This window comes from Aulostomus chinensis, chromosome 20 (genome assembly GCF_037954235.1).
Source record: "Aulostomus chinensis isolate RoL2024-O1b breed Wild chromosome 20, RoL_Achi_v1.0, whole genome shotgun sequence".
Taxonomy (NCBI): domain Eukaryota; kingdom Metazoa; phylum Chordata; class Actinopteri; order Syngnathiformes; family Aulostomidae; genus Aulostomus; species Aulostomus chinensis.
Window position 1 is genome coordinate 15,955,157 of NC_141339.1, and position 26,020 is coordinate 15,981,176.

Genomic DNA, 26,020 nt, shown 5'->3' on the forward strand with positions numbered 1-26,020 from the left:
TTTCTTATTAAACAAACTATCGCGAGATCCAGCAACACATCAGTCCTCTGATGAGCGTGCTCTCGCGGGAGAAGGGTGAACCGTTTGAGCTCTGTTGTTGTCCAACTTTGTTTTCCAATGTGATTAACAGAAATTGAAAGGGATTGTAAGTAACTTTTTATTAATTTATAAATTAAATTTCGTTTTATTTACACGACCTCCACAGCCATAGGTGTTTTTAATAACCACAATAATAAAACACCAATGTTTCATCGTGTGTTGCAATTTATTCCTTGACGATTACATGAATTCACTACAGGATTTTTCCATGAAAAAAAATCAAAAGATGTGTAAATCACAAAATGCAGGGATCCTTCTATCTAGTTGAGTGGGATTCCTGTAACAACCTCTGACTCGATACCACATTCATCATTTCCACGCTTGATCTTGAAGAAACCTGAAATGGGGGGGGGGTTAATAAGTTCTGAACAAGAAACACGATGCAGATTTTTATTGATGTCAAACCTTCGTCTCCCCAGTCAGTGTTCCAGGAGTTTGCAGCCAGCCAGTATGGCGTCCCCTTCTCCTCCCCCCAGCCCAGGATCTTAATGGCATGACCACCCAGCATCTCCCCTGTTACATGCTGGTACACACCTAAAGCAACACAAAGAATGTTCACAACCTTGGACACCTTTGTTGCCAACCCAAAATTGTTACATTCAAGAACATCTCAAATCTGAGCTATAATTTCTCCACCAGGGGGATCATTCGACCTTTCACCCTGCAGAATGATGTTTGTGCAATATTTAACGCTTTAAAAAAAAGGCAGAGAAGTTGCATGTCAAACACAAGCTGTTTTTACGCCGGTGTGTGTGTACAGGATGTGTTTGCAGTGTAAATACAGTCAAACGTAGGAGCCTCACCACTCTTGTAGAGCAGAAAATCCTCATAGACAGAAAAAGCTGCTTCCACAGGTCCATTCTTGTACAGCTCAGTCATGATCTGCTCTTGGTCCGAAGGGACGCCATACGTGCGTCTGGCTGGGGGGTTGACAACATCAAAAAAAATTAGAAAAGTTCTAAGAGAAACACTGCCATGGGGAAGAACTCTTTACCAAAGTGTTTGTCCTTCTGATAGGACGGTGAGTATCCATCAATACACTGCTTCACACACTTGGGAGTCTCCTGCTCGCCGTGGCACGGGGGACGAGTTCCATTAACATGGTGTTCACAGGGAGCGATGCTGTAGGGTCGACAACCTGCGCCGCACAGTCAGCACAAAGTTAAGAATTTACCCTCTGGGAAACAGTAGAAACAGACTTTAACTCACACTTCTGCTCAACCCACCTACACTGGAGTCGTACAGGCCGCCTGTCACAAGTCCTTTCTTTTTCCAGAATTCCCAAGCAACAGAGGGAAAACCGCCAAAACAGCTTCAAGCACATGCGTAAGTAAAGATAATGATTAACAAGAGACTGATTATAATCAAAGCAGCTGGGGTGTTGCTATCCTGACTGAAGGCTAAACGAGTCTCCTATTCCAAAATTTGGAATGCGGACTTCGTGTTTGAGAAGTAAATTTAGGCCAGGAATTTATGATAAGAGGATAGGAAACACGATATTTTCATGCATAGCAAAACAGGAATTTCTTCTATCAGCAGTGTGTACAAATGAATAGTATTTCATGCAGATGGGTCTGACTGCAGTTTGAGGTTGTGTGGTGGTGGTTTTTCACATTTTCATCTTCCAGATTTGACGTCACCCACTAGACTCTGAACAATCCCGTTAAATGCCTTATCCCTCACTCCTGCCTCGTGAGTGTAACTGCTCCATGAATATTTATACCACACTGCCACCAAGTTCAGTGAAAATCTGCCGGGTACTTTTTTATGTGGACTCAGACAAAAGGCCTTGTGACCATAACATCCTTGGGCACAATTAAATCATAATTTTGGACTTAATTTCAGCTATTAAGCAGGGGACATTAGGGGAAAAGTTAGGAAACCTTAACTGAATTTTAACAAACACTGACCCCATGCCGCATTCATCACAGCAGGACAGTAGATCTTCTGCTGAGATCTCCACAGAGATCTTCCCACTGCTGTGGATGCATAACCTATCAGATATGGCTTCAGCTGCCCCAAAAGCCTGCAGTAAATCAAAGAGGGGTCACAAGTTGGGAGACGAGGTGGTCCTAAAATGCACTTGATCCACTGTTATGTTCCTCTTGCTCACCCAGCAGGACCCACAGGAGCCCTGGTCTCGGATCTGCTGGATTGTCGGGCAGTTGGGCCACTGCTGGCGGGGGTCGAAGCTATCTGGAAGCCTTATGCCTGCAACATTGTGGACCCTGAATACCAGAGGATGTCATTAAGGTCTGAAGATAAGAAGAACACGCTGACTGTCACCTGACCGGTAAATGAAACTTACACCTGTGGCAGCTTGGGTCCATTCAGGATTGTACCACACAGTCCCTGAACATAGCTGATATCAACACTGTAAAAGTTCTGGCCAGCCTGGAGCAAATTAAAATTTTCAAAGTTTAGGAGGGATTGTTAGCAACACAACCAGAGACTTAGTAGCAATTATTACAATGCTCTCACCGTCCAAGTGGTGTTGGCCTTATTAATGACGTCGACCATCTCTGAGGAGGCGAGAGGAAGCTGCGGCCGAGCCCATGTGACGGACACGGTCATGAGGAGGAGGAGGGCCAGTGAGCACATCCTGCCAACACACCGCAGTCATGATTGTTGCTTCAAACCTACAGGAGCATGTTGGTTCTTGTTCCATGTTCAGTTACAAGGGCGAACATAAAAGTTAAAAGCAAAAAAAAAAAAAAATTGTTTTAAGTTCATATTAATTATTAATCTATTTTTAATCCTGTTAATAACAGAATTTGAGGGTGGGGATAATTTTATTTACAAAGCAGAAGGCAAAACTTGCTGTATCAGTATACTACAAGGAAAATAAATTATGGCTGATAAATAAAGTTGACTCGAGAAAACCCAGGGCTCATATCCTGACACTGACTTTCAAAAGTTGATACACAGCTTTAGTGAAAGCTTAAGAATAGAGCAAAAAGATCTTAATGATTATACAGTTTATTGCAGGGCTGTTATACCAAACCGTTCAGTGCTTTTAATGCTGCGTAATGCTGATCAGTGTAGATTATTTATATTGAAACAAAACAATTTTATAATAGCCTACATATGCAGACTTGAAGCAACAAAACAATACATTGTGAAATTCTGTTGTGATGGAATATCTCAACTATAATCGGTTAAAGATTTCATGTCAGGATCAGATAAACCACACTAGAGATTCATTAAATTAAAGTTTTAGAGGTAAAAAATAAAAAGAATAAGTGGAAAGGATATTCAGTTTTACCCGTGTGGTTGTTGCTTCGGTCCAATTCCTATTGAAGACTAAACACCAATCCTTTCACTTTGTTCTACCATTTTTTACAAGCTAAAATATATGGGATCACATGCTTGTTTTAAAAAAAAAAAAAAGCATCGTCATGTAAGTCACGCGTCTAGCAAACATGGTTCAAAAGGTCAACTGGCACTTAAAAAAACAAAACAAAAACAGAATGGCCTCACAATACGGAGCGGCAGTAATCGCATGATACCAGTTTATCTAGGAAGAACTGCTATGATGTAACTACAAATATTAAACCTGATCTTTCACTTTACAGTCTAGAATCTGTAGAAACATCCACCGATGCTCGTAGTCTAACCCCATAAATAGTAAACCAACAAATGAAGGTAGAAGCAGCATTCAGATCATTTATTTCCTTTCACTTCTTTATTTTTTCAAATATATACAAATCAAAACTTCTCATTACATAGCAATGTTTGCAGCGCTCCTTTGGTTCTGTTCAAGGTTACTCCCCGCTAGCCTTTCTACTCACCAAAGCTGCAGTAAGGACACTTAGCTAGCATTCAAAATATCACACGTCAGAAATTATATTTGTTCTTCATTATTTATTTAAACAGTCCCTGTCAAATTACACCTGGAATTTTGGTTTATGTTTTTCTTTGCCAAAGAACAGAACGAGAAGTTGTCTACATAGTCTCTGCTAATGTACAGCACAAATGCTGTAAAATAACGTGCAGTAACATTCTTTCATTTAACTGTCCTCTAGAAACGAGCGGAATATTCAAGTGGTGCTACACCCAAAAATGTGTTGTTGTTTGTTTTTGCATTTTAAATGATCACAAATTGTTGTCTTTAACTCACAAAACAGGTTTTTGTTTTCTCTCTGGCATTACTTCTGGAATTGATTAGTCACGTACTGTATCATGTATCGACTGTTTAGCTGTCGTTAGCCATCAGTAGCCATTAGCATCAAGCTAACCATATACATGGCTGACTCTTTCGGCATTCTGGGGACAGACGGAAGTGATGCAAGAGGGAAATAATGTCTTGTGACACTTACTTGTCAGTATTTGAAAGGCAACAGACACTTTTTTACAGCTAGCAATGACACGATGAAAATAATTAAAGTCTGAGCTTAATCAAGCAAAAGCCAAATGAAGTCTGGTGACCATATTCCCCCATTATTTGTGCATTTTAACCTTTCAGTTCACCTGAGACCACTGTGCTACTGATATCGCCCTTGATGAATAATCTCACTTTATTCAGTCCCATTTAAAAAAAAAAGAGAGAGAAAAACAATATCAAATAACAAAACACCCTGAATCGCTTCCAAGTCCCTTTTATGCTGGTGAGTGTAACCACACAAAACTGTGTGTAAATAATTAATCCAGATGCAAGATACTGGAACAAATCACAAACTACTGGAACCCCAGCCTGCTCCAAGTACCCATCCCTGTTCTAGAGTTAAGATGTCCATGGTCTTGCAGCGGCCATATTAAAGTGGGCAACAGACAAGTGCTTCAGATTCCTCCGTTCCAAAAAGAAACCTCTGGAAAAGTGAAGGGCTGAAGGGTTTTCTTCAGTCTGTGGTGACCCATGAAAGGTAGTGCTGAAGGGCTTTACTGTCCCTGCATGTCACCCGTACCCTGAGCCTGCGCCGCTGTGGTGCTGAGGTACTGCCAGCTGACAGCAGCGAGCAGCATGGCAGCAGACAGATACATGGGAGACAGGTGGTGGGTCCGGAGGCTGGACTGTGACAGGGCAGACTTCTCTTGGATCAGAGACAGGATGTGTAGGGTCTTGTCCCGTGATGGATCAGAGTTAGAAACCTTCTGTAGAATCTGGATAGAAAGAAAACGGGTTTGGTTTAGGTGTTTCAGTGTGGCGGCGGCGGTGGGGGGGCGAGCGCTAAACCACACCCACCTCCTGGCTGTACTGGCTGATGATGGTCTGCACAGCTCTCATGTTAGTGGCCTCCATCATGAGCGTGACAGCCTGGCCCTTCCTGATCTTTACTACTCCCTGGAACACCATGGGGTTGTTGTAACATGTTGACAAAGTAGCTATCGCCATCACCTGGTCAGCAGAGGAACAACACATGTAAATACAACATTCATTTTTAATATTTCCATTTTTCACCAAAAAGTTGACAATTCCATCCAAATTACAAAGGTATCACTTAACAATAAGTCTCCCTTTATAAATGTTAATAAGTGTAAGTGCATTATTAATTGCATTGTTAGCTAATGACTTATGATGTGTTTATAATGCAAGTAATAATACACTTTTAACCATTTATTAGTCTTTATAAGGGGGCACTTATGTGAAATTGTTGGTCTGGGTGCAGCTGCTATTTCTGTTTACATGCAAATACAGAATACACACGTCTGCAGGCTCATTTTTAATGTCACAACCCAGGGATCAGTTTGTTGGAAAGGTGTCACCCCTCTAAAATGAACCAAAAATGTTTTCACACACCATCATGGAGCATAAAAAAAGAATAAGACAGCATGAATTTGATCTCTTCAAATTAGAACTTTTCGTCTTTACCTGGGGAATGGCACAAAAATTGAAGACGCTCTGGTTGTTGAGGCGAGACAGGTAGGCGATAACATCCGGGACATGCTGGAGAGCGTCGGTGACGAGCAGGTTGAGACAGGACAGAGCTGAATCCAACTTCTCCGGCTGGGCCAAGTCCTCAAGTCGACCTGCGAACTGGCTCCAAGCCTACCCGGGAACAGACAGGAGGAGGAGAGTGACGTCTTTAAACAAACTGTCTCAGTCCATATCTGTTTGGCTCAGAGTCCCGCAAACACACACACACACTACCTCTTGTGGCCAGAAAGCACGTCCCTCCTGTGTGTCCTCTAGATAGTCTCGGATGATGTTGGTCTTCTGGAGGAACAGACCCATGGAGTTGGCCAACTCAGCGTCCCGCCCCACCTCAGGGTCCTCCAGCTGGGATGCAGAGAACAGGCGAGACAGGCCGATGCCCACAAGCCCGGCCACATAGTGGCAATACTGCACAGACCAGCAAAATTTATAAAATATTGTTGCGCATAATCAGTGTGTGTGTGTGTGTGTGTGTGTGTGTGTGTGTGTGCGTGTGTGTGCTGAAACCAGCGCAGATATCAACAGCATCAGAAACCCATTGTTATTTATCACTCTCTGTCACTGACTTTGACCTTTGTCTTCTTCTGATGGTGACATTTCTGCGGTCCTAATAAACAAGGTTAACGTTTACCTGGTCCCACTCCTTCATGGATCCCACTTTCTTCACCAGAAATTCAGCCATTCCCGCTCCCATACGGTGGCAGATGTCTGAGATGACGTCTCTGTATTCCTGAGCCAGGTTTCGGAATTCCAGTGATATCTGTTTAGTGAGGACACGCCCAGATGTCAGTTAGTGGTGGGTACCAGCCTTTTATCTGAGCCACAAGACTGGAAAATTACCCATAATACTGCCTTGACATCTCTATTTCTGTTACCAACCTTAAGATGCATCATCTGAGAAGATTTTCATGTTTTTTTTTCTCCGCGTAAGTTATATTTACATTTAGGTCGAGAACATTTTTACATGTATTTGTAAGTGAAACTGAGTGCATCCGATTAAAGCCGAACTCCATTTAGAAAACAAGCATTTTAGAAGTTGTTTGAATGCTGTTTTGTGGAAATTCATAGCAAGTCTTTTTTGTTTCAAACAAAGTTTCAAACCACTACGGGTTTTGACACTTTACTTGCCACTAAATCACAGTAAATCTGGAAGCAGCAATCACTGAGACACTGTTCCTCTAGATGGACGCTGTGACTGGGACGTGTGTGTCTCGTATCGTCACTTTTATTGTCAGTTTTATCACTTTTACTGCTTCTGGACCCAGAAATGTAGGCAGGTAGACACTTCCACCAGAAATATAGTTCCTTTGTTCATGGTTGATGATGCAGAGAAAAAGAAAGTGTATTTTGAAGGTGAAAAAAAAAAACCCTCTTCATATTCATTGACTCCAGGGGCAGCTACTGACCGTGGGGAAATCCTCCAGAACCTGCCGGTCTTTTTCCTGGCTCTCACTGAATCTCCACTGGTCCTGGTACAGGTAGGTGTGAAAATCATTCAGCATGGGAACTTTCTTGTCCAGAGGGATGCTCATGTCGTCCTCCACCGTGTCCAGTGCTCGCAGCACCAGGTAGAAGATGCAAACTGCATGTCTGGATCACGACAAAAAAGATCTGATTTCAAACATCGAGCAACAAAAACAAATATTCAAGTTTGCGTGGAAGCTGAACATACAGAGGCAAAAAAATATAGCAACTGACACACAGGGTAAGTTGACCTTTGACCCTATCGTAAAGGTACACGCACACACTTAAATATGTGAATACAAACAGCTGTCACATTCCTGGTGACAGTTCTGACATGAAGTGGGCTTAAATTAGAAGACGCTGCAGCCCACTCCTATAAATTCCTATTCTGGCTAAAGCGTTCTTACTGTGAATATTTAAAGAGTGCATGAAACCTCGTATCTGCATCAAAAGCAAGTGTTACATCATCTTTCAACACGTTAGTAAAGATTAGAGGCTGCAAGTAAGAGTACTTCAAGAGACCATGACGGGTCAGTCTGAATAAATCCTTGTAATCCTTATTTTCTGTGCGTGTTTGACTTTTTTTGGTCAGGAAAAAAAAAGGTCTAAGATGATTAACCGATGATAAAACTAGTAGGTGATTTATTTGGAGAGACTAACTGACTAATTGGTTAATTTACGCAGTTCCAGTAGCGATAAGTTTGGTCAGTGGTGCAATTGTCAACTTTACTGTTTTTCCTGAAGTCGTACGTTGAATTTTGGAGACACAGTGAGGCAAAAGACACACCTTTATAAAACATCTTCCTGAGATTTGAGAAATTCTAATTACTGACATTTTACTCCTAGTTTAAGTTTTTATCCTCAAATAAAAGTGAACCCTGACCATAATGTGTTCATTGTAATTGTTTTTTTTATGAACAAGTCCATTAAAAAAACTTGGCTCATTGCAGCAGTGCATTTTGGTTTATTAAGGCTCCTGAGAGAAGGTTGAACTGATAATCTGTATCTACCATCTGTTTGTATAAACAAGGCTCTCATTTTCAAACCCTGGCACAGTAGCTGCACATGCACATAACTGCAAGGCCACAAGAACAAATGAAGCCTAAAAAGTAAAGCAACATGGAGGTAAAAGCAACCCCCACCAACACCCTCAGGTTGTAAGAAAGCAACAAGCCTGCAGAGGAGGAGACACACCCCTGGAGGCAGGCGGGCAAGCAGGCTGCGACTCACCTCAACTCCCCGTCCAGGGCTTGAATCACGGCTGCGAAGCTCCTGCTGGTCTGGTTCAGGTACAGGTAGCAGGTCCGCAGGCTGTCACTCATGGACTCCTGGCAGGAAACACACAAGAAGGCCGAGTGGCGATAGAAGCCCGCTGGTCTGAGGGCGCTGGAGGGTCGGGCGGCCTCCTGCAGGCCTCGCTCCCCCAGCCTCCAACACGATAGGAGGGACCGGGGAGCGGTCCCCGAACCCCGCGGTGCCACCGAGAGAGAGCGCTTAAACACGGATAGAGAGATCGGACACTTGCAGCAAGCTCCGGCCATACGAGACGAGCCTGCAGCTATGAAAAGACTCTGCGCATGTCACCGCTGCTGGAGAAGTTGGTGTTACCAAACTCATGTAGAGGGCAAGCGCCTGTAGGGTCGGGCGAGGAGAACCGTGCTGGAGAGGACGCTCACGTCTGATCTGAGAACAGCGCCTGCTGGCCGAGTAGAGGGGCAGAGACCGAGCAGAGCGTTTGTAGATCTACGCTCGCTCCTCCTCCCAGTTCCACCACCAACAACATCAACAACTTCACACATGGAGCTCCAGAGGGCTGCTACGCACACACGCTCACCACAAACTGGCTCAGATTTTTTGTTAATGTAGTTCAGCATTCATCCTTCTCTCGCGTTAGTGCGCTGTCACAGGATATGATCGAACGTGTAGACGGAGTTCGTACATTTATTTTGTAAAAAACGCGCATGGCTCATGACGTGTCGGAAGGGACCGTGTTCGTCCGCAGCATGAGCGCCACTCACATGTGACTGCTGCTATTGAAACCATCTGACATCTTGTGCTTACTCACCCAACTACAAAATCTGGCCAACACGGCTAGAAAGCAGAAGTGACACGTATTCCCCGAATTTAGGGAAGTCACGGATGTGAAAATGTCGAATGGAATGTCGATAAGTATACTCTTCCGCTATGTGTGTGTGTGTTTTTTTTTATTCTGTGAAATTTTCAGAAAAGCAAAAAGTGTGTGATGAACATTGAAATCGACGCCTAACACTAATCGTGCGACTTCTGCTGCCCCCTGCTGGAAGACGGTAGGAAGGACGTGGTTCAGCAGTGCAGCTGAACTCAATGTTAAGGCATCCGTGGACCCGCTGTGTGACAATAGAAGAAAAAAAAACTTTGTAAAAAGATAAGAATTTGTGTTTTGATTTAATTCTTGATTTACTATTAGCGATTGAACTGTGCTCAATCAAATAGAAATAACCGATGTTCCTGATATTGTGCCATATGGAGTAAGGATGCACTTTACTGCTGTACAATTTTTGCAGTTTACATGATTAAAAAAGTAGTTAATTTTAGAAAGGAAAATTACATTTGAAACGCAGATGACAACCTCATCATGTCATCAGTACTGTAGAAGACAGTCATAGTTCAATCTCCTTGGAATATAAACTGATTTGTAGTAAACATCATTGAGTACTGCAGGGACTTTGAAAAGTGCAGTTAATACAATTAAACATAAATATCTCTTATTAAACCGAGGCTCTGTCCCTGTCTGGGTCACACTGTTGTTCAAGGGTTGGGTGACATATCGATATATGGTGGCTATTGTATAAATGTGATGTTATACCATGCATTAGCAGTATTAATACAAATTGTTGTTGTCTAAATACCCCCCCCCCCCCCAAAAAAAAACAAGTTAGTCAGATAGCTCATGAAATGAAATGTTTGAAAAGTCGGGTGAGCAAGTTTAGGAACGCCAACTTTAGATATCCGATTCTCTGTTTCTACGCAACATCAAATAACGTGATATTTATCGATGTTTCCAAAAAAAAGAAGAAAAAAAAGCTTCTGAACATTTTGATTTTTTTTTTTTTTTAATAAATCCATACTCTAGTTCAGACTGTTGGATTATCCATCAAACCTGCGCACAGCTTCTCTCCCGGCCCTCCAAGCTCATTATATAACTCAAATCCCCAGTCAGCGGTCATCTCGGCCCTTGTACCCGAGCCAAGATCTCATTAGACGGTTCAATTAGAGGTGAAACAGCACCCCGTAGTCCATCCATCGCACTGCGTGTCGTATAAGCACATGCAGACATCTACATACAGACGTCTGCTGATGCGGGAATGTGCGGAACGGCGTGTGCTAGTGATGCTCTGTTCCTGGTTGCTGTCTGAATCTCTTTTCCTCAGAGTAAGAAAGCAATGACAACTCACCTGATCCAGTTTGCGGGTGACGGCTGTGCATCCTCCCATCTTAAACTTGATCAGGTTGATTATCTCCTCCGGGTGGCCAAGAGATTTCAAGATGTCCATGTTTGCTTCAGGTGCTCGGCTCGTGTTGAGAGAAATCGATGCTGTCAAGTAGGCGAGTCGCCGAGATGCAGCAGCGCCACGAGAGAATACGCCTGTCAATCACACGGCTCGTCAGATCGACTGACTCCTCTGATTGGCTGGACGGTTATGGGCTTAGAGATCAACGTCCAATGACATAACCGTACGGCTGGTGTGATATCCCGCCCAACCGGACTGCCGTGCTTCCTATTGGTTGACTGACAGATACGCGAGAGAAACCTGACCAATAAAATTAGACAGAGAAAGCTGAAGGCAGGAAGAACTGTTCAGGTACCCGCAGATTTACGTCCCAAACATTTAGCGATAGACCGCCGTAATATCTCAGGTGGTCGCTTTTTGTAACTAAAAAGGAAGCGAAAGTATTTTCAGTTCACACATTTATGATCATGTCTGAAACAGGAATTGCAATAAAGTATAAAAAAAACAAAGGCAAGGTCACTGTGAATGCTACATTGTTGGCACACAGACAAGACATCAACACATTTAGTTTTCACAGTACTAATTTTTTTGATAAGGAAAAGCAGCAGTTTCATTACTGACGCTGGCTTCATTCACAAATGCGATCCATTTCTTTATAATTTACGCATCTTATCATGTTGCATTTAAAGAAAAAGCTCAAGTGCATTCAGTTTTGTGATAGAATAGATGGTGTTTATGTCAGTGCCAATGGCCTGTCAGCAGGAACAGCACTGGTTTAGATTATGACATTGGCTGCAGCCCATTTAGTTTTGCAGTGTGTGGTGAGAGTGCGTGAGCCCTGTCCTCCCATAATACACACACACACACACACACACACACACACACACACACACACACACACACACACACACACACACACACACACACACACACACACAGGTTTGCGTAGCTGTCCTTATTAGGACATTCCATTGACTTCCATTCATGTGAATATCCTCACCCAAACCCGAATCTTAATCCTAACCTGAACCAATTGATGCCTAATCTTAACCTCAATCTAACTGAAATTTACACCTTCACTCTAACTTTGACCAGGTGTTCATAAATTAAGTTCTGCTGCATTAGGACCGCTCTTTGGTCCCCATGAGGACTAGGGGTCCTGATAAGGTGAGTGTTTATATCAGAAAAGGTCTCCAAAAGATAACAAAAACCAAGTACACACACATGTCTTTGTTCTTATATCTTTGTGAGGACTTTCATTTACATAATGCATTCCCTAGCCCCTGACCCTAAACCTAACCATCTCAACTGACTGATGGACCCTAACCAAAACCAGATTCTAACCTTGACCCTAAAACCAAGTCTTGACCTTCAAACGGCTCTTTGAAAATGTGAGGACCAACTAAAATATCCTCACTTTCAAAAAAAATGTCCTCACTCTGTTGGTTAATTACATATTCAAGTCCTCAATATGTAGCAAGTACAAGAACACACACTCACACACACACACACACTCACACACACAACATTACTACTTGCTTTGACTTCCATACTCACTAGAGGGCCCCCAAAACTCATAATGGATATCTGTTTCTATTGTAGCTCTAGTTTGTGACTTTATTCTATGACTTGAAAAAGTAACACGTGTGCAGATTATCATGATGAGAGAGGTACAAATAAAAAGGGTTATAAAAATGACTAAAGTTACCAAATATATGTAGTGGAGTAGAATAATTCCCTTAAAATGTGGATGAGTGGGTCACAGAACATTAAATGAAAAAGTATCTAATTACAGTACTTGAGAAGGTGTACTTAAACATGTATTGTGACAGATATGCTACTCTGTCCATTGCTAACATCCAGATACTGCCTAACCTGTTACTCTGCATAGCTTTGGTTTGGAGCTACAGTCTCCTTCACCCTCATTTGCTTACCTCCATCCTGGGGGAAGATTTTAAGTTACCACCATGCAAATGCAATTTTGTGGAATAAAGTCATGATTTCAATTTGTTGAGGCGGAGAATCCATGCACATCTGATCCAGCGAGGGCAGGTCGGGAGCTAAAGAAATCAGGAAAATTTTAAAAAGAAGGGCAACAAACCCCTAACCCACTATAGCAGTGTTCCAGGGTTTTGCGAAACAAACACAAACACATGCTGCAGCCAGAGAAACACAGTAATACAATGTCATGTTGATAAAAGATGACAAATGTGCCAAGTGTGTCAGACCTCCAGTGAGGATGTTTTGATGGATTTTCATACGTCAACAGGCGGAAACGTGTTTGAGGCACATTTATGCAGCTTTTCAGTCCGTCTAACAAAACTGATGACGACACACTCAAGTCAAAGTTGACTTGGACAAATTTATTTTGGCATCAATGCAAGGTTACAATGTAATGATAAATGATTTTCTTCGGGGTGTTTCTGTGGAAAAAAAAACAACCCGAGCATCATATTTACGTACAAACATGAAGATTGTGACACGCTGGATGTGATACATTGGCGTTAATCTTCAGCTCTTTTTTTTTGGGTTCACTTTTTGAAGGATAACTGTCATCTTTCACACTTAGGAAGAACAAGGACTTTGATTCATCTCCTCTGCATTCTTCTGTGAACTTGCCAAACCAGAGAAAAGAGGACCCGAGGGTGCCAAGACACACACACACACACACACACACACACACACACACACACATGCGCGCGTACAAGGAGGAACGTGGTTAATAGAAACAATATATTATGACTGAACAGGTAAGACAATCACTGAGAATCAGTGAGAGGAGGGGCTCAGCACTCACAGTCAAAAAATCTCCAGTTGTCTGCTTTTTTAGTGTCACCTCACAGTCTTGAGTCACCGAGGTGTGACGACTGGAACCATTCCTGTTTCAATTTTACAGTTTTTGGTCAAACAAGAGCAGATGAGTCTGGATGGAACTACCCAGGTGAGTAAAGTACCTGTACATTGTGGTAAAATATGAAGTAGAGGCTGAGGAATGCGCCGTTGTGCTCAAATATATGGCATTTTGCACTGTAGAGACCGCTAACTTGATCTTTTCAACAATCCATTCAGTAATCCATCTTGGTCACGATTGCATTGTGAACTCCAAAGTCCTATTATGACTTTATCTGCCCTCCATTTTCTATGTCTGATATTTCGATTTTCTTCAGGTTCAGTCGTAAACGTACTCGACGCGACAGGAAGGCAAAGAGGTATTTGGCAAGTGTGAAAACTCTGCTGGACGGACATCAGACCGACAGGTGAGATGGACTCAGTCAGACTGAAATAAGTACAGAAAGTGTGCGACAGCAGGAAGATCAGGCTCGCTCATATGCTCACAGGGCTTTTTAAGGTCAGAGAAGTCATTCCAGGTATCACATTTTCCGTCCCTGTTGATACGAGTCCTGCTCTTTACAATGAGGTTCATGGTTAGATTTTGCTCACTTTCAGGTTTCAAAGTTTTACTGTCGTATGCACAGATAAGAAACGGGTTTCCCTGCACAGATGAAATTCTTCCTTTGCTGTCCAGAGTGAATGTCAAGACAGCGTGACAGGAAGTTCTATGATACACACGTGTTTGAAGTTGTGCTTCCCTGTTCTTCCCCTTACTCGTATCAGTTCACTCAGCTCTAGGGGTGATGTCAAAGAACAGAATTAGCATCATTCAGGGCTTATAAAGGGGAAAAGCTGGGAGGTGGGGCTTTAACTCAACACTCTAGCTGGTCAGGTTTGGTTTCGCTCTGCCATTTTATTTTGAAGTAGCTTTTCACTCAAAAATAAAATTATTTGTGAAGTATTCAGCGTATAACCCAGGGGTTATACTCGATGATTTAATGGAGAGTTTATTAACAGATATTTTGTGAAGTTTTGCTGTTTCATATCTTTGGTCTCCATTAGCTTCCAGCAACTTATATGAAGCTAGCACTTCCTGAACTCTGGATTCAATATAAAATAAAGCAAAAGAATAATAATAATAATAAAAAAAACTTACTGAATTCAAGACATCTAAAATGAAGTACTTGATAAACATATTACAACTTTTGAGTGAAGCATCACTTTCAACCCTTATTGAATAACAGTAAAATCAGGTTTTTTTTTATTGTTGATTGTAAATTAGTGTTCGAGTGATTTCAAATTGTGACGCGTTTGTGTTACAGGGTGACCCCCCTCGCTCGTGAAGCTCATGTGAACGGAGACGCCAAAAGCCTCCGAGAGCAGATGTCATCCTGGTCCGACACGCAAGACTCTGTGACGAGAGTATTAGAACATATCAAGCTTAGACAAGCCAGCGGGGACATTTTCCTCAGTGAATCTGTCAATAAGAAGTTCTTGGAGTTCCATCGTGACATCTCTGAGGAATACGGTGCTGAAGACAAGCAGCTTTCATGGGCTGTTATTGAGAAAGAAGAGGAGATCGTCATGTATGGGCCTTATTATCCTAATTACAGCAACGGAGAACACAGTGAGGACATCATCATTAAACAAACCCAAGAACTTCTGGACTCTGGGCTTGTAGCAGGTGACTGGAAAGTGTATGTTTTCACCACAAACAGCCCGTGTTTGACAAGAAATACTGTCCCATGCATGTTGAACTTGGTTCAACAGGCCCAGAAGTGGTGGAGTGATTATGGGGTGAAGACTCATGTTGGGTATGTGAGATGTTGGGGGTTCAAAGGAACTAAAGAGAATCTCTTTCGGGATGTCAGCAAAGGACAAGTGGATTGTATAGATCAAAATGAGAGCCATGAGAGCTACACTAAAACAGCTGAACAGAGACATAATCTTACAGTTTTAAGTGAAAGTCTGTATTCTGTCGTTAAAAACCTCCTGAGGTCTGAAAATTTGACTTTCCCTTTGATGACCCCGGCGCAGGGGCAGGACTGGAGGAGTTACTTTAAAATCATGAGCTGTATTTTTGAATGCAAACCAGAGGACGAGAGAAAAGTCCCCACGCAGGAGGTTAATGTCATGATTGCAGCCGCTCAACTTCTGCTTTCAAGAAAGGGGGAACATTTCAGGGAATCTTTGGAAAAAGGTCGCTTGTTTGCGCTTCAGCATACTTTTAGCTCAAAAGTATCAGATGTATGTCAGGATCAGATTAGACTCACATTTCAGCAGTGCTGGAGTGAGATGGTGCAGGACAAGTACACCGAGTTCATCAGGGAGAAACTGACAGAATACTTCAATCAAAGTACTGTCCAACTTTTTATCAAAGATATTGAAAAGTTCACACGAGAATATCTGCAAATTGGAAGAATACAATTCTCAGAAGGGGATTCAAAACATGTTTAAAGCAATGATCAACCGCTGGGTCGGGGCCCATATGGTGGACTCGGAGTGCCCTCTAATGGGCTGCAAAATGCTTGCAAGTTTATGTTCACTTTTGTGAGGGAATTTACTATGTTCAAGTAAAGAACTGTGTTACTGTAATACCATCTAAAGTTGATAAAATAAAAATAGTTGTCCTTCTGATTGGTTTAGTTTAGCTTTAGGAATGGTTCAGGCCTAAATATTTAAATTTAGGACAATCCCATTCCACAGGCTGCAGGGGGTCAATTAAGCAAACCACAAATAGAAAACCTCTTGAAGCCCACACTCACTATATTTTTAAGAAGTTCATTGTTTTTATTGTATTTATTAGGGAATTGAAGTTGTTGGTTTTCAGTCATACATTTCAAGTAGATTATGAGATTAGAAGTTGTCCATTTAATTTGGGATTTGTTTGATTTTTTTGGTTTGTAAATGGGCCCTGGACCATTGAAATAAAAAAGGTTGAAAAGTCCTGATCTAAAATACTGTCTATCAAATATATATATATATATATATATATATATATATATATATATATATATATATATATATATATATATATATATATATATATATATATATGTTATATACTTTATTTATTTTGGTCATGGATTTGAAACATCTCTTGATGTTTTATTTTGGTCATGGATTTGAAACATCAAGAGATGTTCGACTCAACTGTAGAAACAGTCAATAAAATCACTATAGAGTGCCATCTTTACTTTATTGATGCGTATGAAGAGGAGCGAATGACACCAGTCTGTAAACCATTTCATACACATTTACATAATGTCACAATGCTTCATCTTCATTGGTTTTCTACAGCGCACTGAGAAAAGCCAAATCTCTTACTGTGTCCTCTGCATTTACTGACAAAATGTGTATGACACAATTATACTGGAGTGGAGGTTTTACTTATTCGTTCATATAATTGTTATCTTGATAATTACATAGGACCATAACCCACATTTACATGTTGCCCCCCTTGCTTGCCACAAGCAAATTTAAGCTAAAATACTGTACAGTTATCATACAGAACCCCAAGGCTTTATCAAACAACTGTCAGCACACAGACCATCATGTTGTTAGGGGTTGTGTCTTTAATAATAAATACTATCTGGATTTTTGCACCAAGTACGGGGAGAAGTGTGGATGCACTTGTGTCAGGAAAGGGAGCCGGTTCACACGCATCACATCCAGCGTGCGCTGTCTTTGTTTCACAGGGAACTTATAGTGTCTTTCTTTAAAAGAACAAGCCACCTTTTTGGAAATATGCTTCTTGTCCATCATTTTTTTTGAGCAAGAACAACAGACAGACACCCTTCTCTCCTCTGTGTGTGTGTGCGCGCGCGTGTGTGTGTGTGTGTATGTGTGTGTGCATTATAGCTTCACACCTCCACCGGAAGGCTAACCGCTTTTTAGCTTAGCTTCAAAGAAAGCGAGCTAACTTTTAACATATTTTCTACAGAGAGTGTTATGCACAACCTTAGCTCTAATACTGCAGGTAAAGACAACTCTGAGTAAATGTTTTTTGACGACTTTTAAGACAGCCTTTTCTCCTGTGCAACTGTTAGCATTCATTGCATCTAAGCTAACTGGTAGTTATCCGACCGGTGGGGTGTGGAGCTCTGTAATGCACACAGAGAGGATAGAAGGGTCTCCATCTGCTTTTCTGGCTCTATTAATGACAAATAATAAGAATATATCCCAAAAACTTGATGTGTTCCTTTAAATCCAGGACAGGGACGCAGAGAGTTAGGAAATAACCTCCCAAATCACAGCTAAAAATACATTACCATCCGGATAGAGTTGGTGTTATTGGTTGTGAAACCTCTGTACAACCTGTTTTGGAGCTTGTTTTGGGTTCATACTATGCAAATCATTCAAATGAAAAAAAAAAAAGACAAATATTTGTACGGTACTTAAAATAACATCAAGGCAATCATGTCCGATATTTGTCAGTCATTCAACGTTTCCCTTTTTCATCTGTTCTTCATATCATCACATCTTGTCACAGTGCTGCTCTTCCACGATCCTTCCTTCAGTCCCTGTTTCTGTTTGCAGTGTTAGATCTCAATTTCTGCTCCCACACTGAAGAGGCTGCGTCGCTGCACCAGAGCAGCGGACGAGTCTTCTAGCCAGCTCAGACTCTCAAGAGAGTTTCTATGACATACTTCAGATATAGTAGGAGTTGAGATGCTGGGATGTAGGTCTTCTAGGCCAGGATTAGATTATTCCAGGGCTCGGCTTTTGAACCAGAGGATCCGCCGTGGCCCCCAGGAGACATCTTAAGAGGAATGGCCCCTCCTTGAGCTGCCATGTAGGCTGGTAGGGCTGAAATCTGGACAGAGAGGGGGAGACAGCGTCGGATGAAGTGGGATTGTGTGTGCCGTTTTTGCACTTTTACATACAGGTGCAGTACAGTGAATACAAATCTAAGAGAAAGACACGCGAAATGCAGTTCTTTAACCAGGAATACACATAGCATACTTATTAATGTAAATAATCAGCACTGAATATGATAACAAGACTTTATAACACTTGATCAGAATAAATATTTAGACATCACATCCAAAATCATCACCTGTGTGTGTGAGGTGTGGTGTGTGTACAAGCTATGAGTCTCTGGTTCTGTCTTTATCTGGCGAGGCTCCTCTGTGGTGGTGTTGGTGGTGGTAGCGGGGGCCCGGGGAGTGCTGCTTGAGGTCATTGGAGTCCCCTCACCGCCAGGAGTCCCTGTAGTGCAAATATTACACAATCCATCTTTCCTATGTCTTCAGATTGAACGGGAATAAGAAAACTTTTATGCGATTACATGCATGTGTCAGTTTTGCTCATAGTGTTTCAGATAATTGAATTTAAATAGATTTAGGCAAATAAATGAATGCATATACTTATCTTTTTTTCAGTTTCTTACGCATCGGATATGCATCTCATAATTCGGATATGAGACAAATATGGCCTACAGAGCATCTTGTGCCACAATAATAGGGAACCATTAATTGGTAACATATATGTGTGTGTGTGTGTGTGTGTGTTATTTTTCTATTCAAGTTTAATGTGTGAAACTGCCAAATAATTGTATACAAAAGAATATATGATAATACTTGTTCTTATACATCTCATGCAACATTCATAACTATTTTTGTTCATCTCAATTACTGCAACTGATAGAAACGATAAAAAATCAATGATATTTATGTGTTTTGCCTCTCATATTTACTTATAAGCAAACATGAGTTGAGGCGCGTTGGAGACTGACCAGTTTGGGTCTTGTTGAGGTTCTTGGGTTTACGTTTGCGGGTCTGGATCCCCTCTTTCTTCATGGCCAGGGGTCGTGGGACCTGTCAACACAAAAGACACAACAATTTCAAGCAGGATGTCCAAAAAAAAAAAAAAAAAAATCAATCAAAAAGTATGATTCTCTATATTTTTACGCACAATGTAGTTATTTTATTTATGTTTTTTAATGTTTACTTCTAAATTGAATTGCATTATTTCTGAACATTATTTACATAAAATTACATTATTTCTGTGTAGCAAAATAATACACCTGATAAACAAAAGCAAAAAATTAAACATTTATTTCATTTCAATGAAGAAATATGTACGTGTTCAATTTTAAGAATGTCTGTTACTGTATTTTGCAAATGAGCTCTTCAAGATGAATTAAAGAAAGACAGAAACGTCTCTTTTACCCCGTGGAGTTTCATGTAAAGGCCGCAGGCGTTGCAGACGGGCTCGCCCTCTGCGTTTCGTCTCCAGAGGGTGGTGGTGGTGGTGTGACAGTTGGTGCAGGACAGACCCACCCTCCTGGAGGCCGACTGAGACATAAAGGAAGAAAAATGTTTGGGTTTTTTTATGCTCTTTTCTTTTATTTCACTATCACACTCTCTTGGTTTATCCATGTCACCCACCAGTCGTCTTTGCGGTTTGATTAGAGGTCTATTGATGCCGTTCATCTTGTGGTACAGTCCACAGGCATTACACAGGTAGTGGCCGGTACCATCCCGTCTCCACAGAGGAGTCGACATGGCCCCACAGTTCACACACTCCCGACCCTCAGCAAAGTCCTCAAACAGATCTGATGAAGGATGAAAACACAACATGTTACTTGTCCTAAGTGGCTGAGCACAGATTTGCAGTTGTCATGTAAAAACAGTCTCATGTAGGTCAAGACTGAATGAATCTTACTTTGACTTTGATCGCCTGCTAACCTGTGCAGGGAGGATCAAATTAAAGCCATACGTCACCTTCCAAGTTCTAAGCCGTAGGAGTCTTGAGCTCGTAAACTAGTTGATTCTCTTCCCTTCTGTGTGACTCCAGAATGCAGAAAGAGCAAGCTACATATATATTTAGCATGAAGCTAATGGTGACTGATGGCTAACAAGAGCAAAAACATCCAAAAGTGTCGGTTCACAAACTCTCAGGCACATTGTCTGTATAATCCACATCTTCAAATAACTTCTAACCCCTCTGGAGCACGACAAGCTAGCGCATTCAAATAAACCAATTCACTTGCCCCTGGAAATGTTGTCTGGAGTTTGTTTTTAGCTCAAGTCAAGAGTGTTTTTGCATTACTGAGCATATGGCTGGATAGAGAAGACATGGATGATACTGGATGAGGTGCTTGAGAATTTGTAAATGGACTTTTTTGGGGGGCAGTTTAAATGTTATTAGCCGTTGGCTGACTTTAGCTTCGAGCTAACGGTTAGTGGTCTCTGCATTCTGGAGTCACAAAGAAGTGAAGCAATGAGCTCAAGACATCTATTTTTGAGTACGAAGCCCAAACATAAGAATATTTCTGTGACTCCTAGAGAGATTGATCGAGGCTGAAGTCTTCCCCTCATCTGTCTATTTACAAATGCAGTGGGTTTCTACACCAGCAGGAGGTGCAGGCTGTCCGGTGTGAGGGCCCACACACCAGCAGCCTGGAATCCCTCCTTATCACACAGCTCCCTCTCCAGATAAAGAGTCGGCTGAAAATAGAGACGGAGTAGAGCTCCATCATATTGAAATAGAGACTGTGCGTCTGTCACGTCGGGCCTTCTTTCTGAATCTCTTTCTCCCTCGGAGAACGTGACATCCTCCCTTTCATCGTGCACAGAGGAGACCGAGACACCCCTCTGCGTCTACCAGACGTTTATTATAAACCGATAAGTTGCGCTGTGTTGTGTTAAATTTGCTGACCACTACTTTCTCATCTGCGGAGGCAACTTTGACCACATGTGTTTACACCCCCCACCCCCAAGGCTGCGAGCAAAACAGACACATGAGGCGAGCTACAGCCTTGAGCTGGGATGCAACTGTAGCCAACACAATGCATCAACACAAGACAATACACACACGCGCACACACACACACACACATACACACACACAATGCTGCTTGTCTGCCTGAATGAAGGTTTGCGTTTTTCCATTGTAAAAATGTCAGTGTGTCTCTTTATCAGCCTACAGATTACACACATTAAAGGGAAGTTAAAGGGAATGAAGGTATCTCCCTGTACAGTTAAATAATGGTGAATTTTTCTAACTTTAACATCAGCAATCTTAATAATTTGTCTCACATTATAGCACAACAGCTGTATTTACTTCAAATTTTGACATTTAAATACAAAAAAAAAAACCCTCCCCAAAACAACAATCCAGTGTTCGCAGGGTGTTCTAAACAAAATATGAAAATGTAATCAAATAAGTATCCTCGATTTTAAAACCTGTCTGTTCACTGCGCTTCTCTAATGCTTTACTTGCTTCAATAAAAACAATTTTCCAATTTGCAATGGGAGGATTAATTTGAAAAAGAAAAAACAGGAAACTAAGATTATAGCTAAACTGCAAGTATTAAATCAATTTTAATGAATACACGTGTCTCAGCTGAGTGTTTTGGTGATGTCTATCTGGTGAGATAATTTAAAATTTGATATTTTTAGGGAAAAAAAAATAAAATTAAACTTCTTTTAATGAGGTTGTTACACGTATGCGTTCTGCAATTACTACCGGAGTGATGGTTTTAATTTTGTTTCCTCTTTCATTATCTGGTTAGGAAAGTTGTTTTCTTTAACAGATGAAGGTCTTCATCTTCTCCGGTCACTTTAACTTAGGTCAAGCACTGACGTTTTGTCGAAATCGGATGTGATTTGAAAACAATGAGATGTTAAAGAGACCTGTTCCTTCTCTCTATAAACACAACAAGCGAGTGACCTGAAGCTGAGTGTGATTGAAATCAGATGAGAGGTCAGATTGGATCAATTCTCTTATCTCCAACACTGTTGCACCGCTGATCTTTCTGTCTTCATCAAGGAGTTCAAAGCGGGCGCTCCTGTGAAACCATTTTTAAGAGCAGGTCACATGATTATTAATTGAAAATCTAGGGCTTTTTTTTTTTTGAGAAAAAAAAATATTAAGCTACACTTAATAAAACTATTAAACACCCCGACATGTCAGACTGATTGTTTGCTTCTTTTTTTTTTAATAATTCAGTTTAATTTCGTTTGAATGGCAGACTTTAGACCAGCAGCAGCAGCACTGGAGAGAAACGCAGGTCAAACAAACACCTATAGATGACGTAGCCATCGGGACACTGCAAGCAAAGCAAAATCTAACTTGTTGTGAAATCTGTCGTCCTACGTATCCGTAATACACCTGCAGCCTGAAGCCACCACGCATTCAAGAGCTCTGCTTCAAGCTCCACTGGCGTCCGTTAATGATCGAGATGATTAGAATAATATATAGCAGTTAGATGGTTAAAGTACATATGAGGTTGTGTTTGCAGTTGAATGAGTGAGGGTTTGTTGTTGTTGTTTTTTTTTTTGTCTTTGCAGCTATCAGGAAGAGATTCAGATCAAATCTACTCTCACCTACAGGCAGTTCAGCTCAACTCATAAACCAAACTGATAAACAATTCACCCTCAGTCAAATATATCACACCATCCATCATTTTATTCATATATGTGTATATTTATGATATGTACTTTTAATTCAATTAAAAAAACAAACAAACTATATTACAAGTTTGGTCACGTGTCTGACTCTTATGTGTAAAATTAAAAAAAAAAAATTTTGTTTATTGAGCTCCATCACATTAATCAGTGGTCATGTTAGTTTGTTCATAACTCATCATAAAACTGAGTTTATGAAAAGCCTTTGGTTAATAAAAACATGGAAAGTTTGAGGGCTTTTTAAAAAAAAAAAATTCAAAAAGAAGTAGCAACAATTTACCCATTTAGCTTCGTTAAATGACTTGTTAATAGTTTAAAAAGCAGTTAAAAAGGGGGGGGGGGTTAAGTGACGCTAACTGCGCAGCGATGCACCTGTGAGGGGGCTCGAGTACACGCTTTAGCGCAATAAAATAATAAAGTTTTATTTTAGGAATAAAAACAGTGATTTGTCGTAAAAGCCTTTTCTCATAGCTTTTTGTGTCAGGTTTGATTTCAAAAAGTTGGAAAAAAAAATCGCGTCAACAACATAAATCGAAAAAACAAATTCAGCCTCAGGGAGGACTCAGAAATCTTTTTATTTCTTTCATTTTTGAGATTCACTTACGGCGGAATTTATGATCGGTAACTTCATACAATTTATTACAGTTGATTCGAATCGTTTTGGTTGACGTGGTTGTTGAGCCTGGATCAAGTCAGTAAGTAAGTAAAGTATCAATATAAAACAATCCTGTTTCATTTCAATCTGACGTTCAGTTGCGTTTAGCACAAACGTGCTAACTGTCGCGTCATTTTTCTAAATAGATACATAATCTGGAAAGAGTTTAGTTGAGAAGGCAAAAAAAATTAGAAACGCACAATTTCCTTGTGTGTGACTGAATTACAATAATTGTCGAACAGTCTCGTGTTTGAAAAGTGTTTTTTTTTTTTTTTGGAATGTTCATCTTTTTTATTCTGTAGCTTTCTTTATTTCTGCAGCTTAAGGTTGCAGATCTCTTATATTTGCTTTGGTGCAAGTTTGCGTCGAAACTGGTCAGGAGTTCAAGATGAACCCGTTTTTCTCTCGGGCCTGTGACCTGGTCGAGTGTGTTCGTGTCAAGTTTGTTCAAACCAATCAACTACGTTTTCTCTTATTTTCTGCATCTTTGTCGATGGCAGAAGTTCAAGTAAAGGTTTGCTATATGACATATTTTCTACATTAATTTAGGGTTAATATTCAATTGAGTTCTTTGTTCTTCAGCTCACCAATGTTTGGGTGCCGTGTTGTTCCAGGTGGAGCACCGGTTTGGAGGCCATGCAGTACCGGGCTGTCGAAGGGGGACGCCGACCACGTTCCGCCCACGTTCGGGCTCATGTAGGTCGGGTAGGGGCTGTGGTAGGACCCGCTGAGGCCTCGGGCTCCGTAGTGCTCCCTCCCATTTGCAGATATGTTGAGCGGGCTGTTGTAGGCGGCTGCTGTCTCCCGGGCCGAGGCCACTCCGGAGGACAGAGGCGGGCTGGTGGAGAAGCTGAAGCGCGGTGACACCGGGGAGTGGTTGTACGAGGGCACCGACTCGGCGCCCGGCTGCGCCCAGCCAGAGTGGCTCGATACGGGCGTACTCTGTTGTGGCGCTCCGGGCGTCTGGAGGTAAGGCAGCGCCGGGATCATGGGGGTGACAACCCGGGTAGTGGGCACATAAACCGGAGAGGTGCCCGCCGAGGCATTGTGCAGAAATCCAGCCTCGTAGGAAGGAGGTCCATGGTTGGTTGTCATTATGCCCTGGTACATATCCTCTCCTGGAAGCTGGACATCCGTGTGGATAAAAAGCTGATGATAAATTACCTGCAAGGAATAAGTGAGAATTAACGCAAAAACACGTGGTTTAATTCATCCGTGTGCTCAGAAAAGTGAGGGCTGCTGCTCGGTGAGGCAAAGCACCGCAACATTCATCAGATGAAGAGTTGGGAGAAGAGGGAGGAGGAGGAGAGACCGACCTGAGAGCTCGCTCTCTCTCTCTCTCTCTCTCTCTCTCTCTCTCCCTCTCCCTTTGCGTCATCTTAATTAAAATATTTCCATACTTGAATTTTACAGAACAAAAACAGCTTCTATCTTTGTTGTTTTGCGTGCGTTTGAATTAAAAAATCAATTTCAGCTCTTAAATGCGTACAAGGCCTTCATTGAACCAAATATGACAGACGGTTAACTTTATTCATGCAAATTGTAAATGGTAGGAAGAAGAAAGTTAATTCGTCCGATATTTCATCTTGAAACACTTTTTCTTTCTTTATTTTTCTTTTCTTTATGGTCAAATCTGCTGAAACAGGCACTTGTGTTATTTTAACCTTCTAAACGTCTCTCATATCGAAGTGAAAATCTTATCGACACACTTTGATGTTTATGGCAGCTCATTGGTCGCTGATGTCCACCAGCAATGAGACAATATTCCCTTAATTGGTTTATCTTTACTTAGAAGCCTAATATGTGTCCGGCTATTCGTATTTGACATTGAGGTTGAATTCAAATTCAAGACATCCGGTCGTTTATTTTGGTAAATCTACATTTTTTTTCAATTTGAAATATTTTGATTAATTAAAAAAAAAATGTAGTCAGGATAGTTTAAGGAACGATTTAACCTTCTTCTTTTTACGCATGCGGTCGTCACATTTGCCTTAAAAGCTTCTTAGCTTGTTTTTTTTTTCTTTTCTGTCCCTCCTCCTGACAGGTATGAATAATAGTATCGTCGCCGTGAGTCGGAAGTCTCGGGTGGTTTGTTGTCCTCGCGAGGACAGATTTATACTTGTCATCAACACCAGTCGACATAAACACACGAGGCCGCTTCATTGTGCTGCAACTTCCCTCTGACAGCTTCT

At 41.4% G+C, this 26,020-nt stretch overlaps 3 protein-coding genes across 5 annotated transcripts; all 3 read right to left on the reverse strand.

Annotated features, from left to right (window-relative positions):
- Positions 1-252: 252 nt before the first annotated feature.
- Positions 253-3,656, reverse strand: ctsbb (cathepsin Bb). Of its 2 annotated transcripts, none has more exons than XM_086190540.1 (10): positions 3,365-3,656; positions 2,581-2,701; positions 2,408-2,493; positions 2,213-2,327; positions 2,010-2,125; positions 1,326-1,411; positions 1,094-1,237; positions 903-1,019; positions 505-633; positions 253-436 (listed from the first exon to the last, which is right to left on the reverse strand). In XM_086190540.1, exons 2-10 carry the CDS (start codon positions 2,698-2,700, stop codon positions 360-362), a joined length of 990 nt encoding a protein of 329 aa, XP_086046666.1. In that variant the 5' UTR covers position 2,701; positions 3,365-3,656; the 3' UTR covers positions 253-359. The 2 variants fall into 2 exon arrangements, with proteins under 2 accessions (XP_086046666.1, XP_086046667.1); XM_086190541.1 differs by having other exon boundaries at positions 2,581-2,757.
- A 146-nt stretch (positions 3,657-3,802) lies between these two features.
- On the reverse strand, positions 3,803-11,056 carry fdft1 (farnesyl-diphosphate farnesyltransferase 1). 2 transcript variants are annotated; one of them, XM_086190535.1, is made up of 8 exons: positions 10,870-11,015; positions 8,666-9,801; positions 7,378-7,561; positions 6,603-6,731; positions 6,188-6,379; positions 5,909-6,085; positions 5,282-5,434; positions 3,803-5,199 (listed from the first exon to the last, which is right to left on the reverse strand). In XM_086190535.1, the coding sequence occupies exons 2-8, from the start codon at positions 8,974-8,976 to the stop codon at positions 4,978-4,980; spliced, it is 1,368 nt and encodes a 455-aa protein (XP_086046661.1). In that variant the 5' UTR covers positions 8,977-9,801; positions 10,870-11,015; the 3' UTR covers positions 3,803-4,977. The 2 variants fall into 2 exon arrangements, with proteins under 2 accessions (XP_086046661.1, XP_086046662.1); XM_086190536.1 differs by having other exon boundaries at positions 3,807-5,199; positions 8,666-8,763; positions 10,870-11,056.
- Positions 11,057-16,949: 5,893 nt separating this feature from the next.
- On the reverse strand, positions 16,950-25,096 carry gata4 (GATA binding protein 4). The gene is made up of 6 exons (XM_086190056.1): positions 24,416-25,096; positions 20,151-20,317; positions 19,932-20,057; positions 19,496-19,577; positions 18,818-18,969; positions 16,950-18,574 (listed from the first exon to the last, which is right to left on the reverse strand). The coding sequence occupies exons 1-6, from the start codon at positions 24,936-24,938 to the stop codon at positions 18,449-18,451; spliced, it is 1,176 nt and encodes a 391-aa protein (XP_086046182.1). The 5' UTR covers positions 24,939-25,096; the 3' UTR covers positions 16,950-18,448.
- Positions 25,097-26,020: the final 924 nt, after the last annotated feature.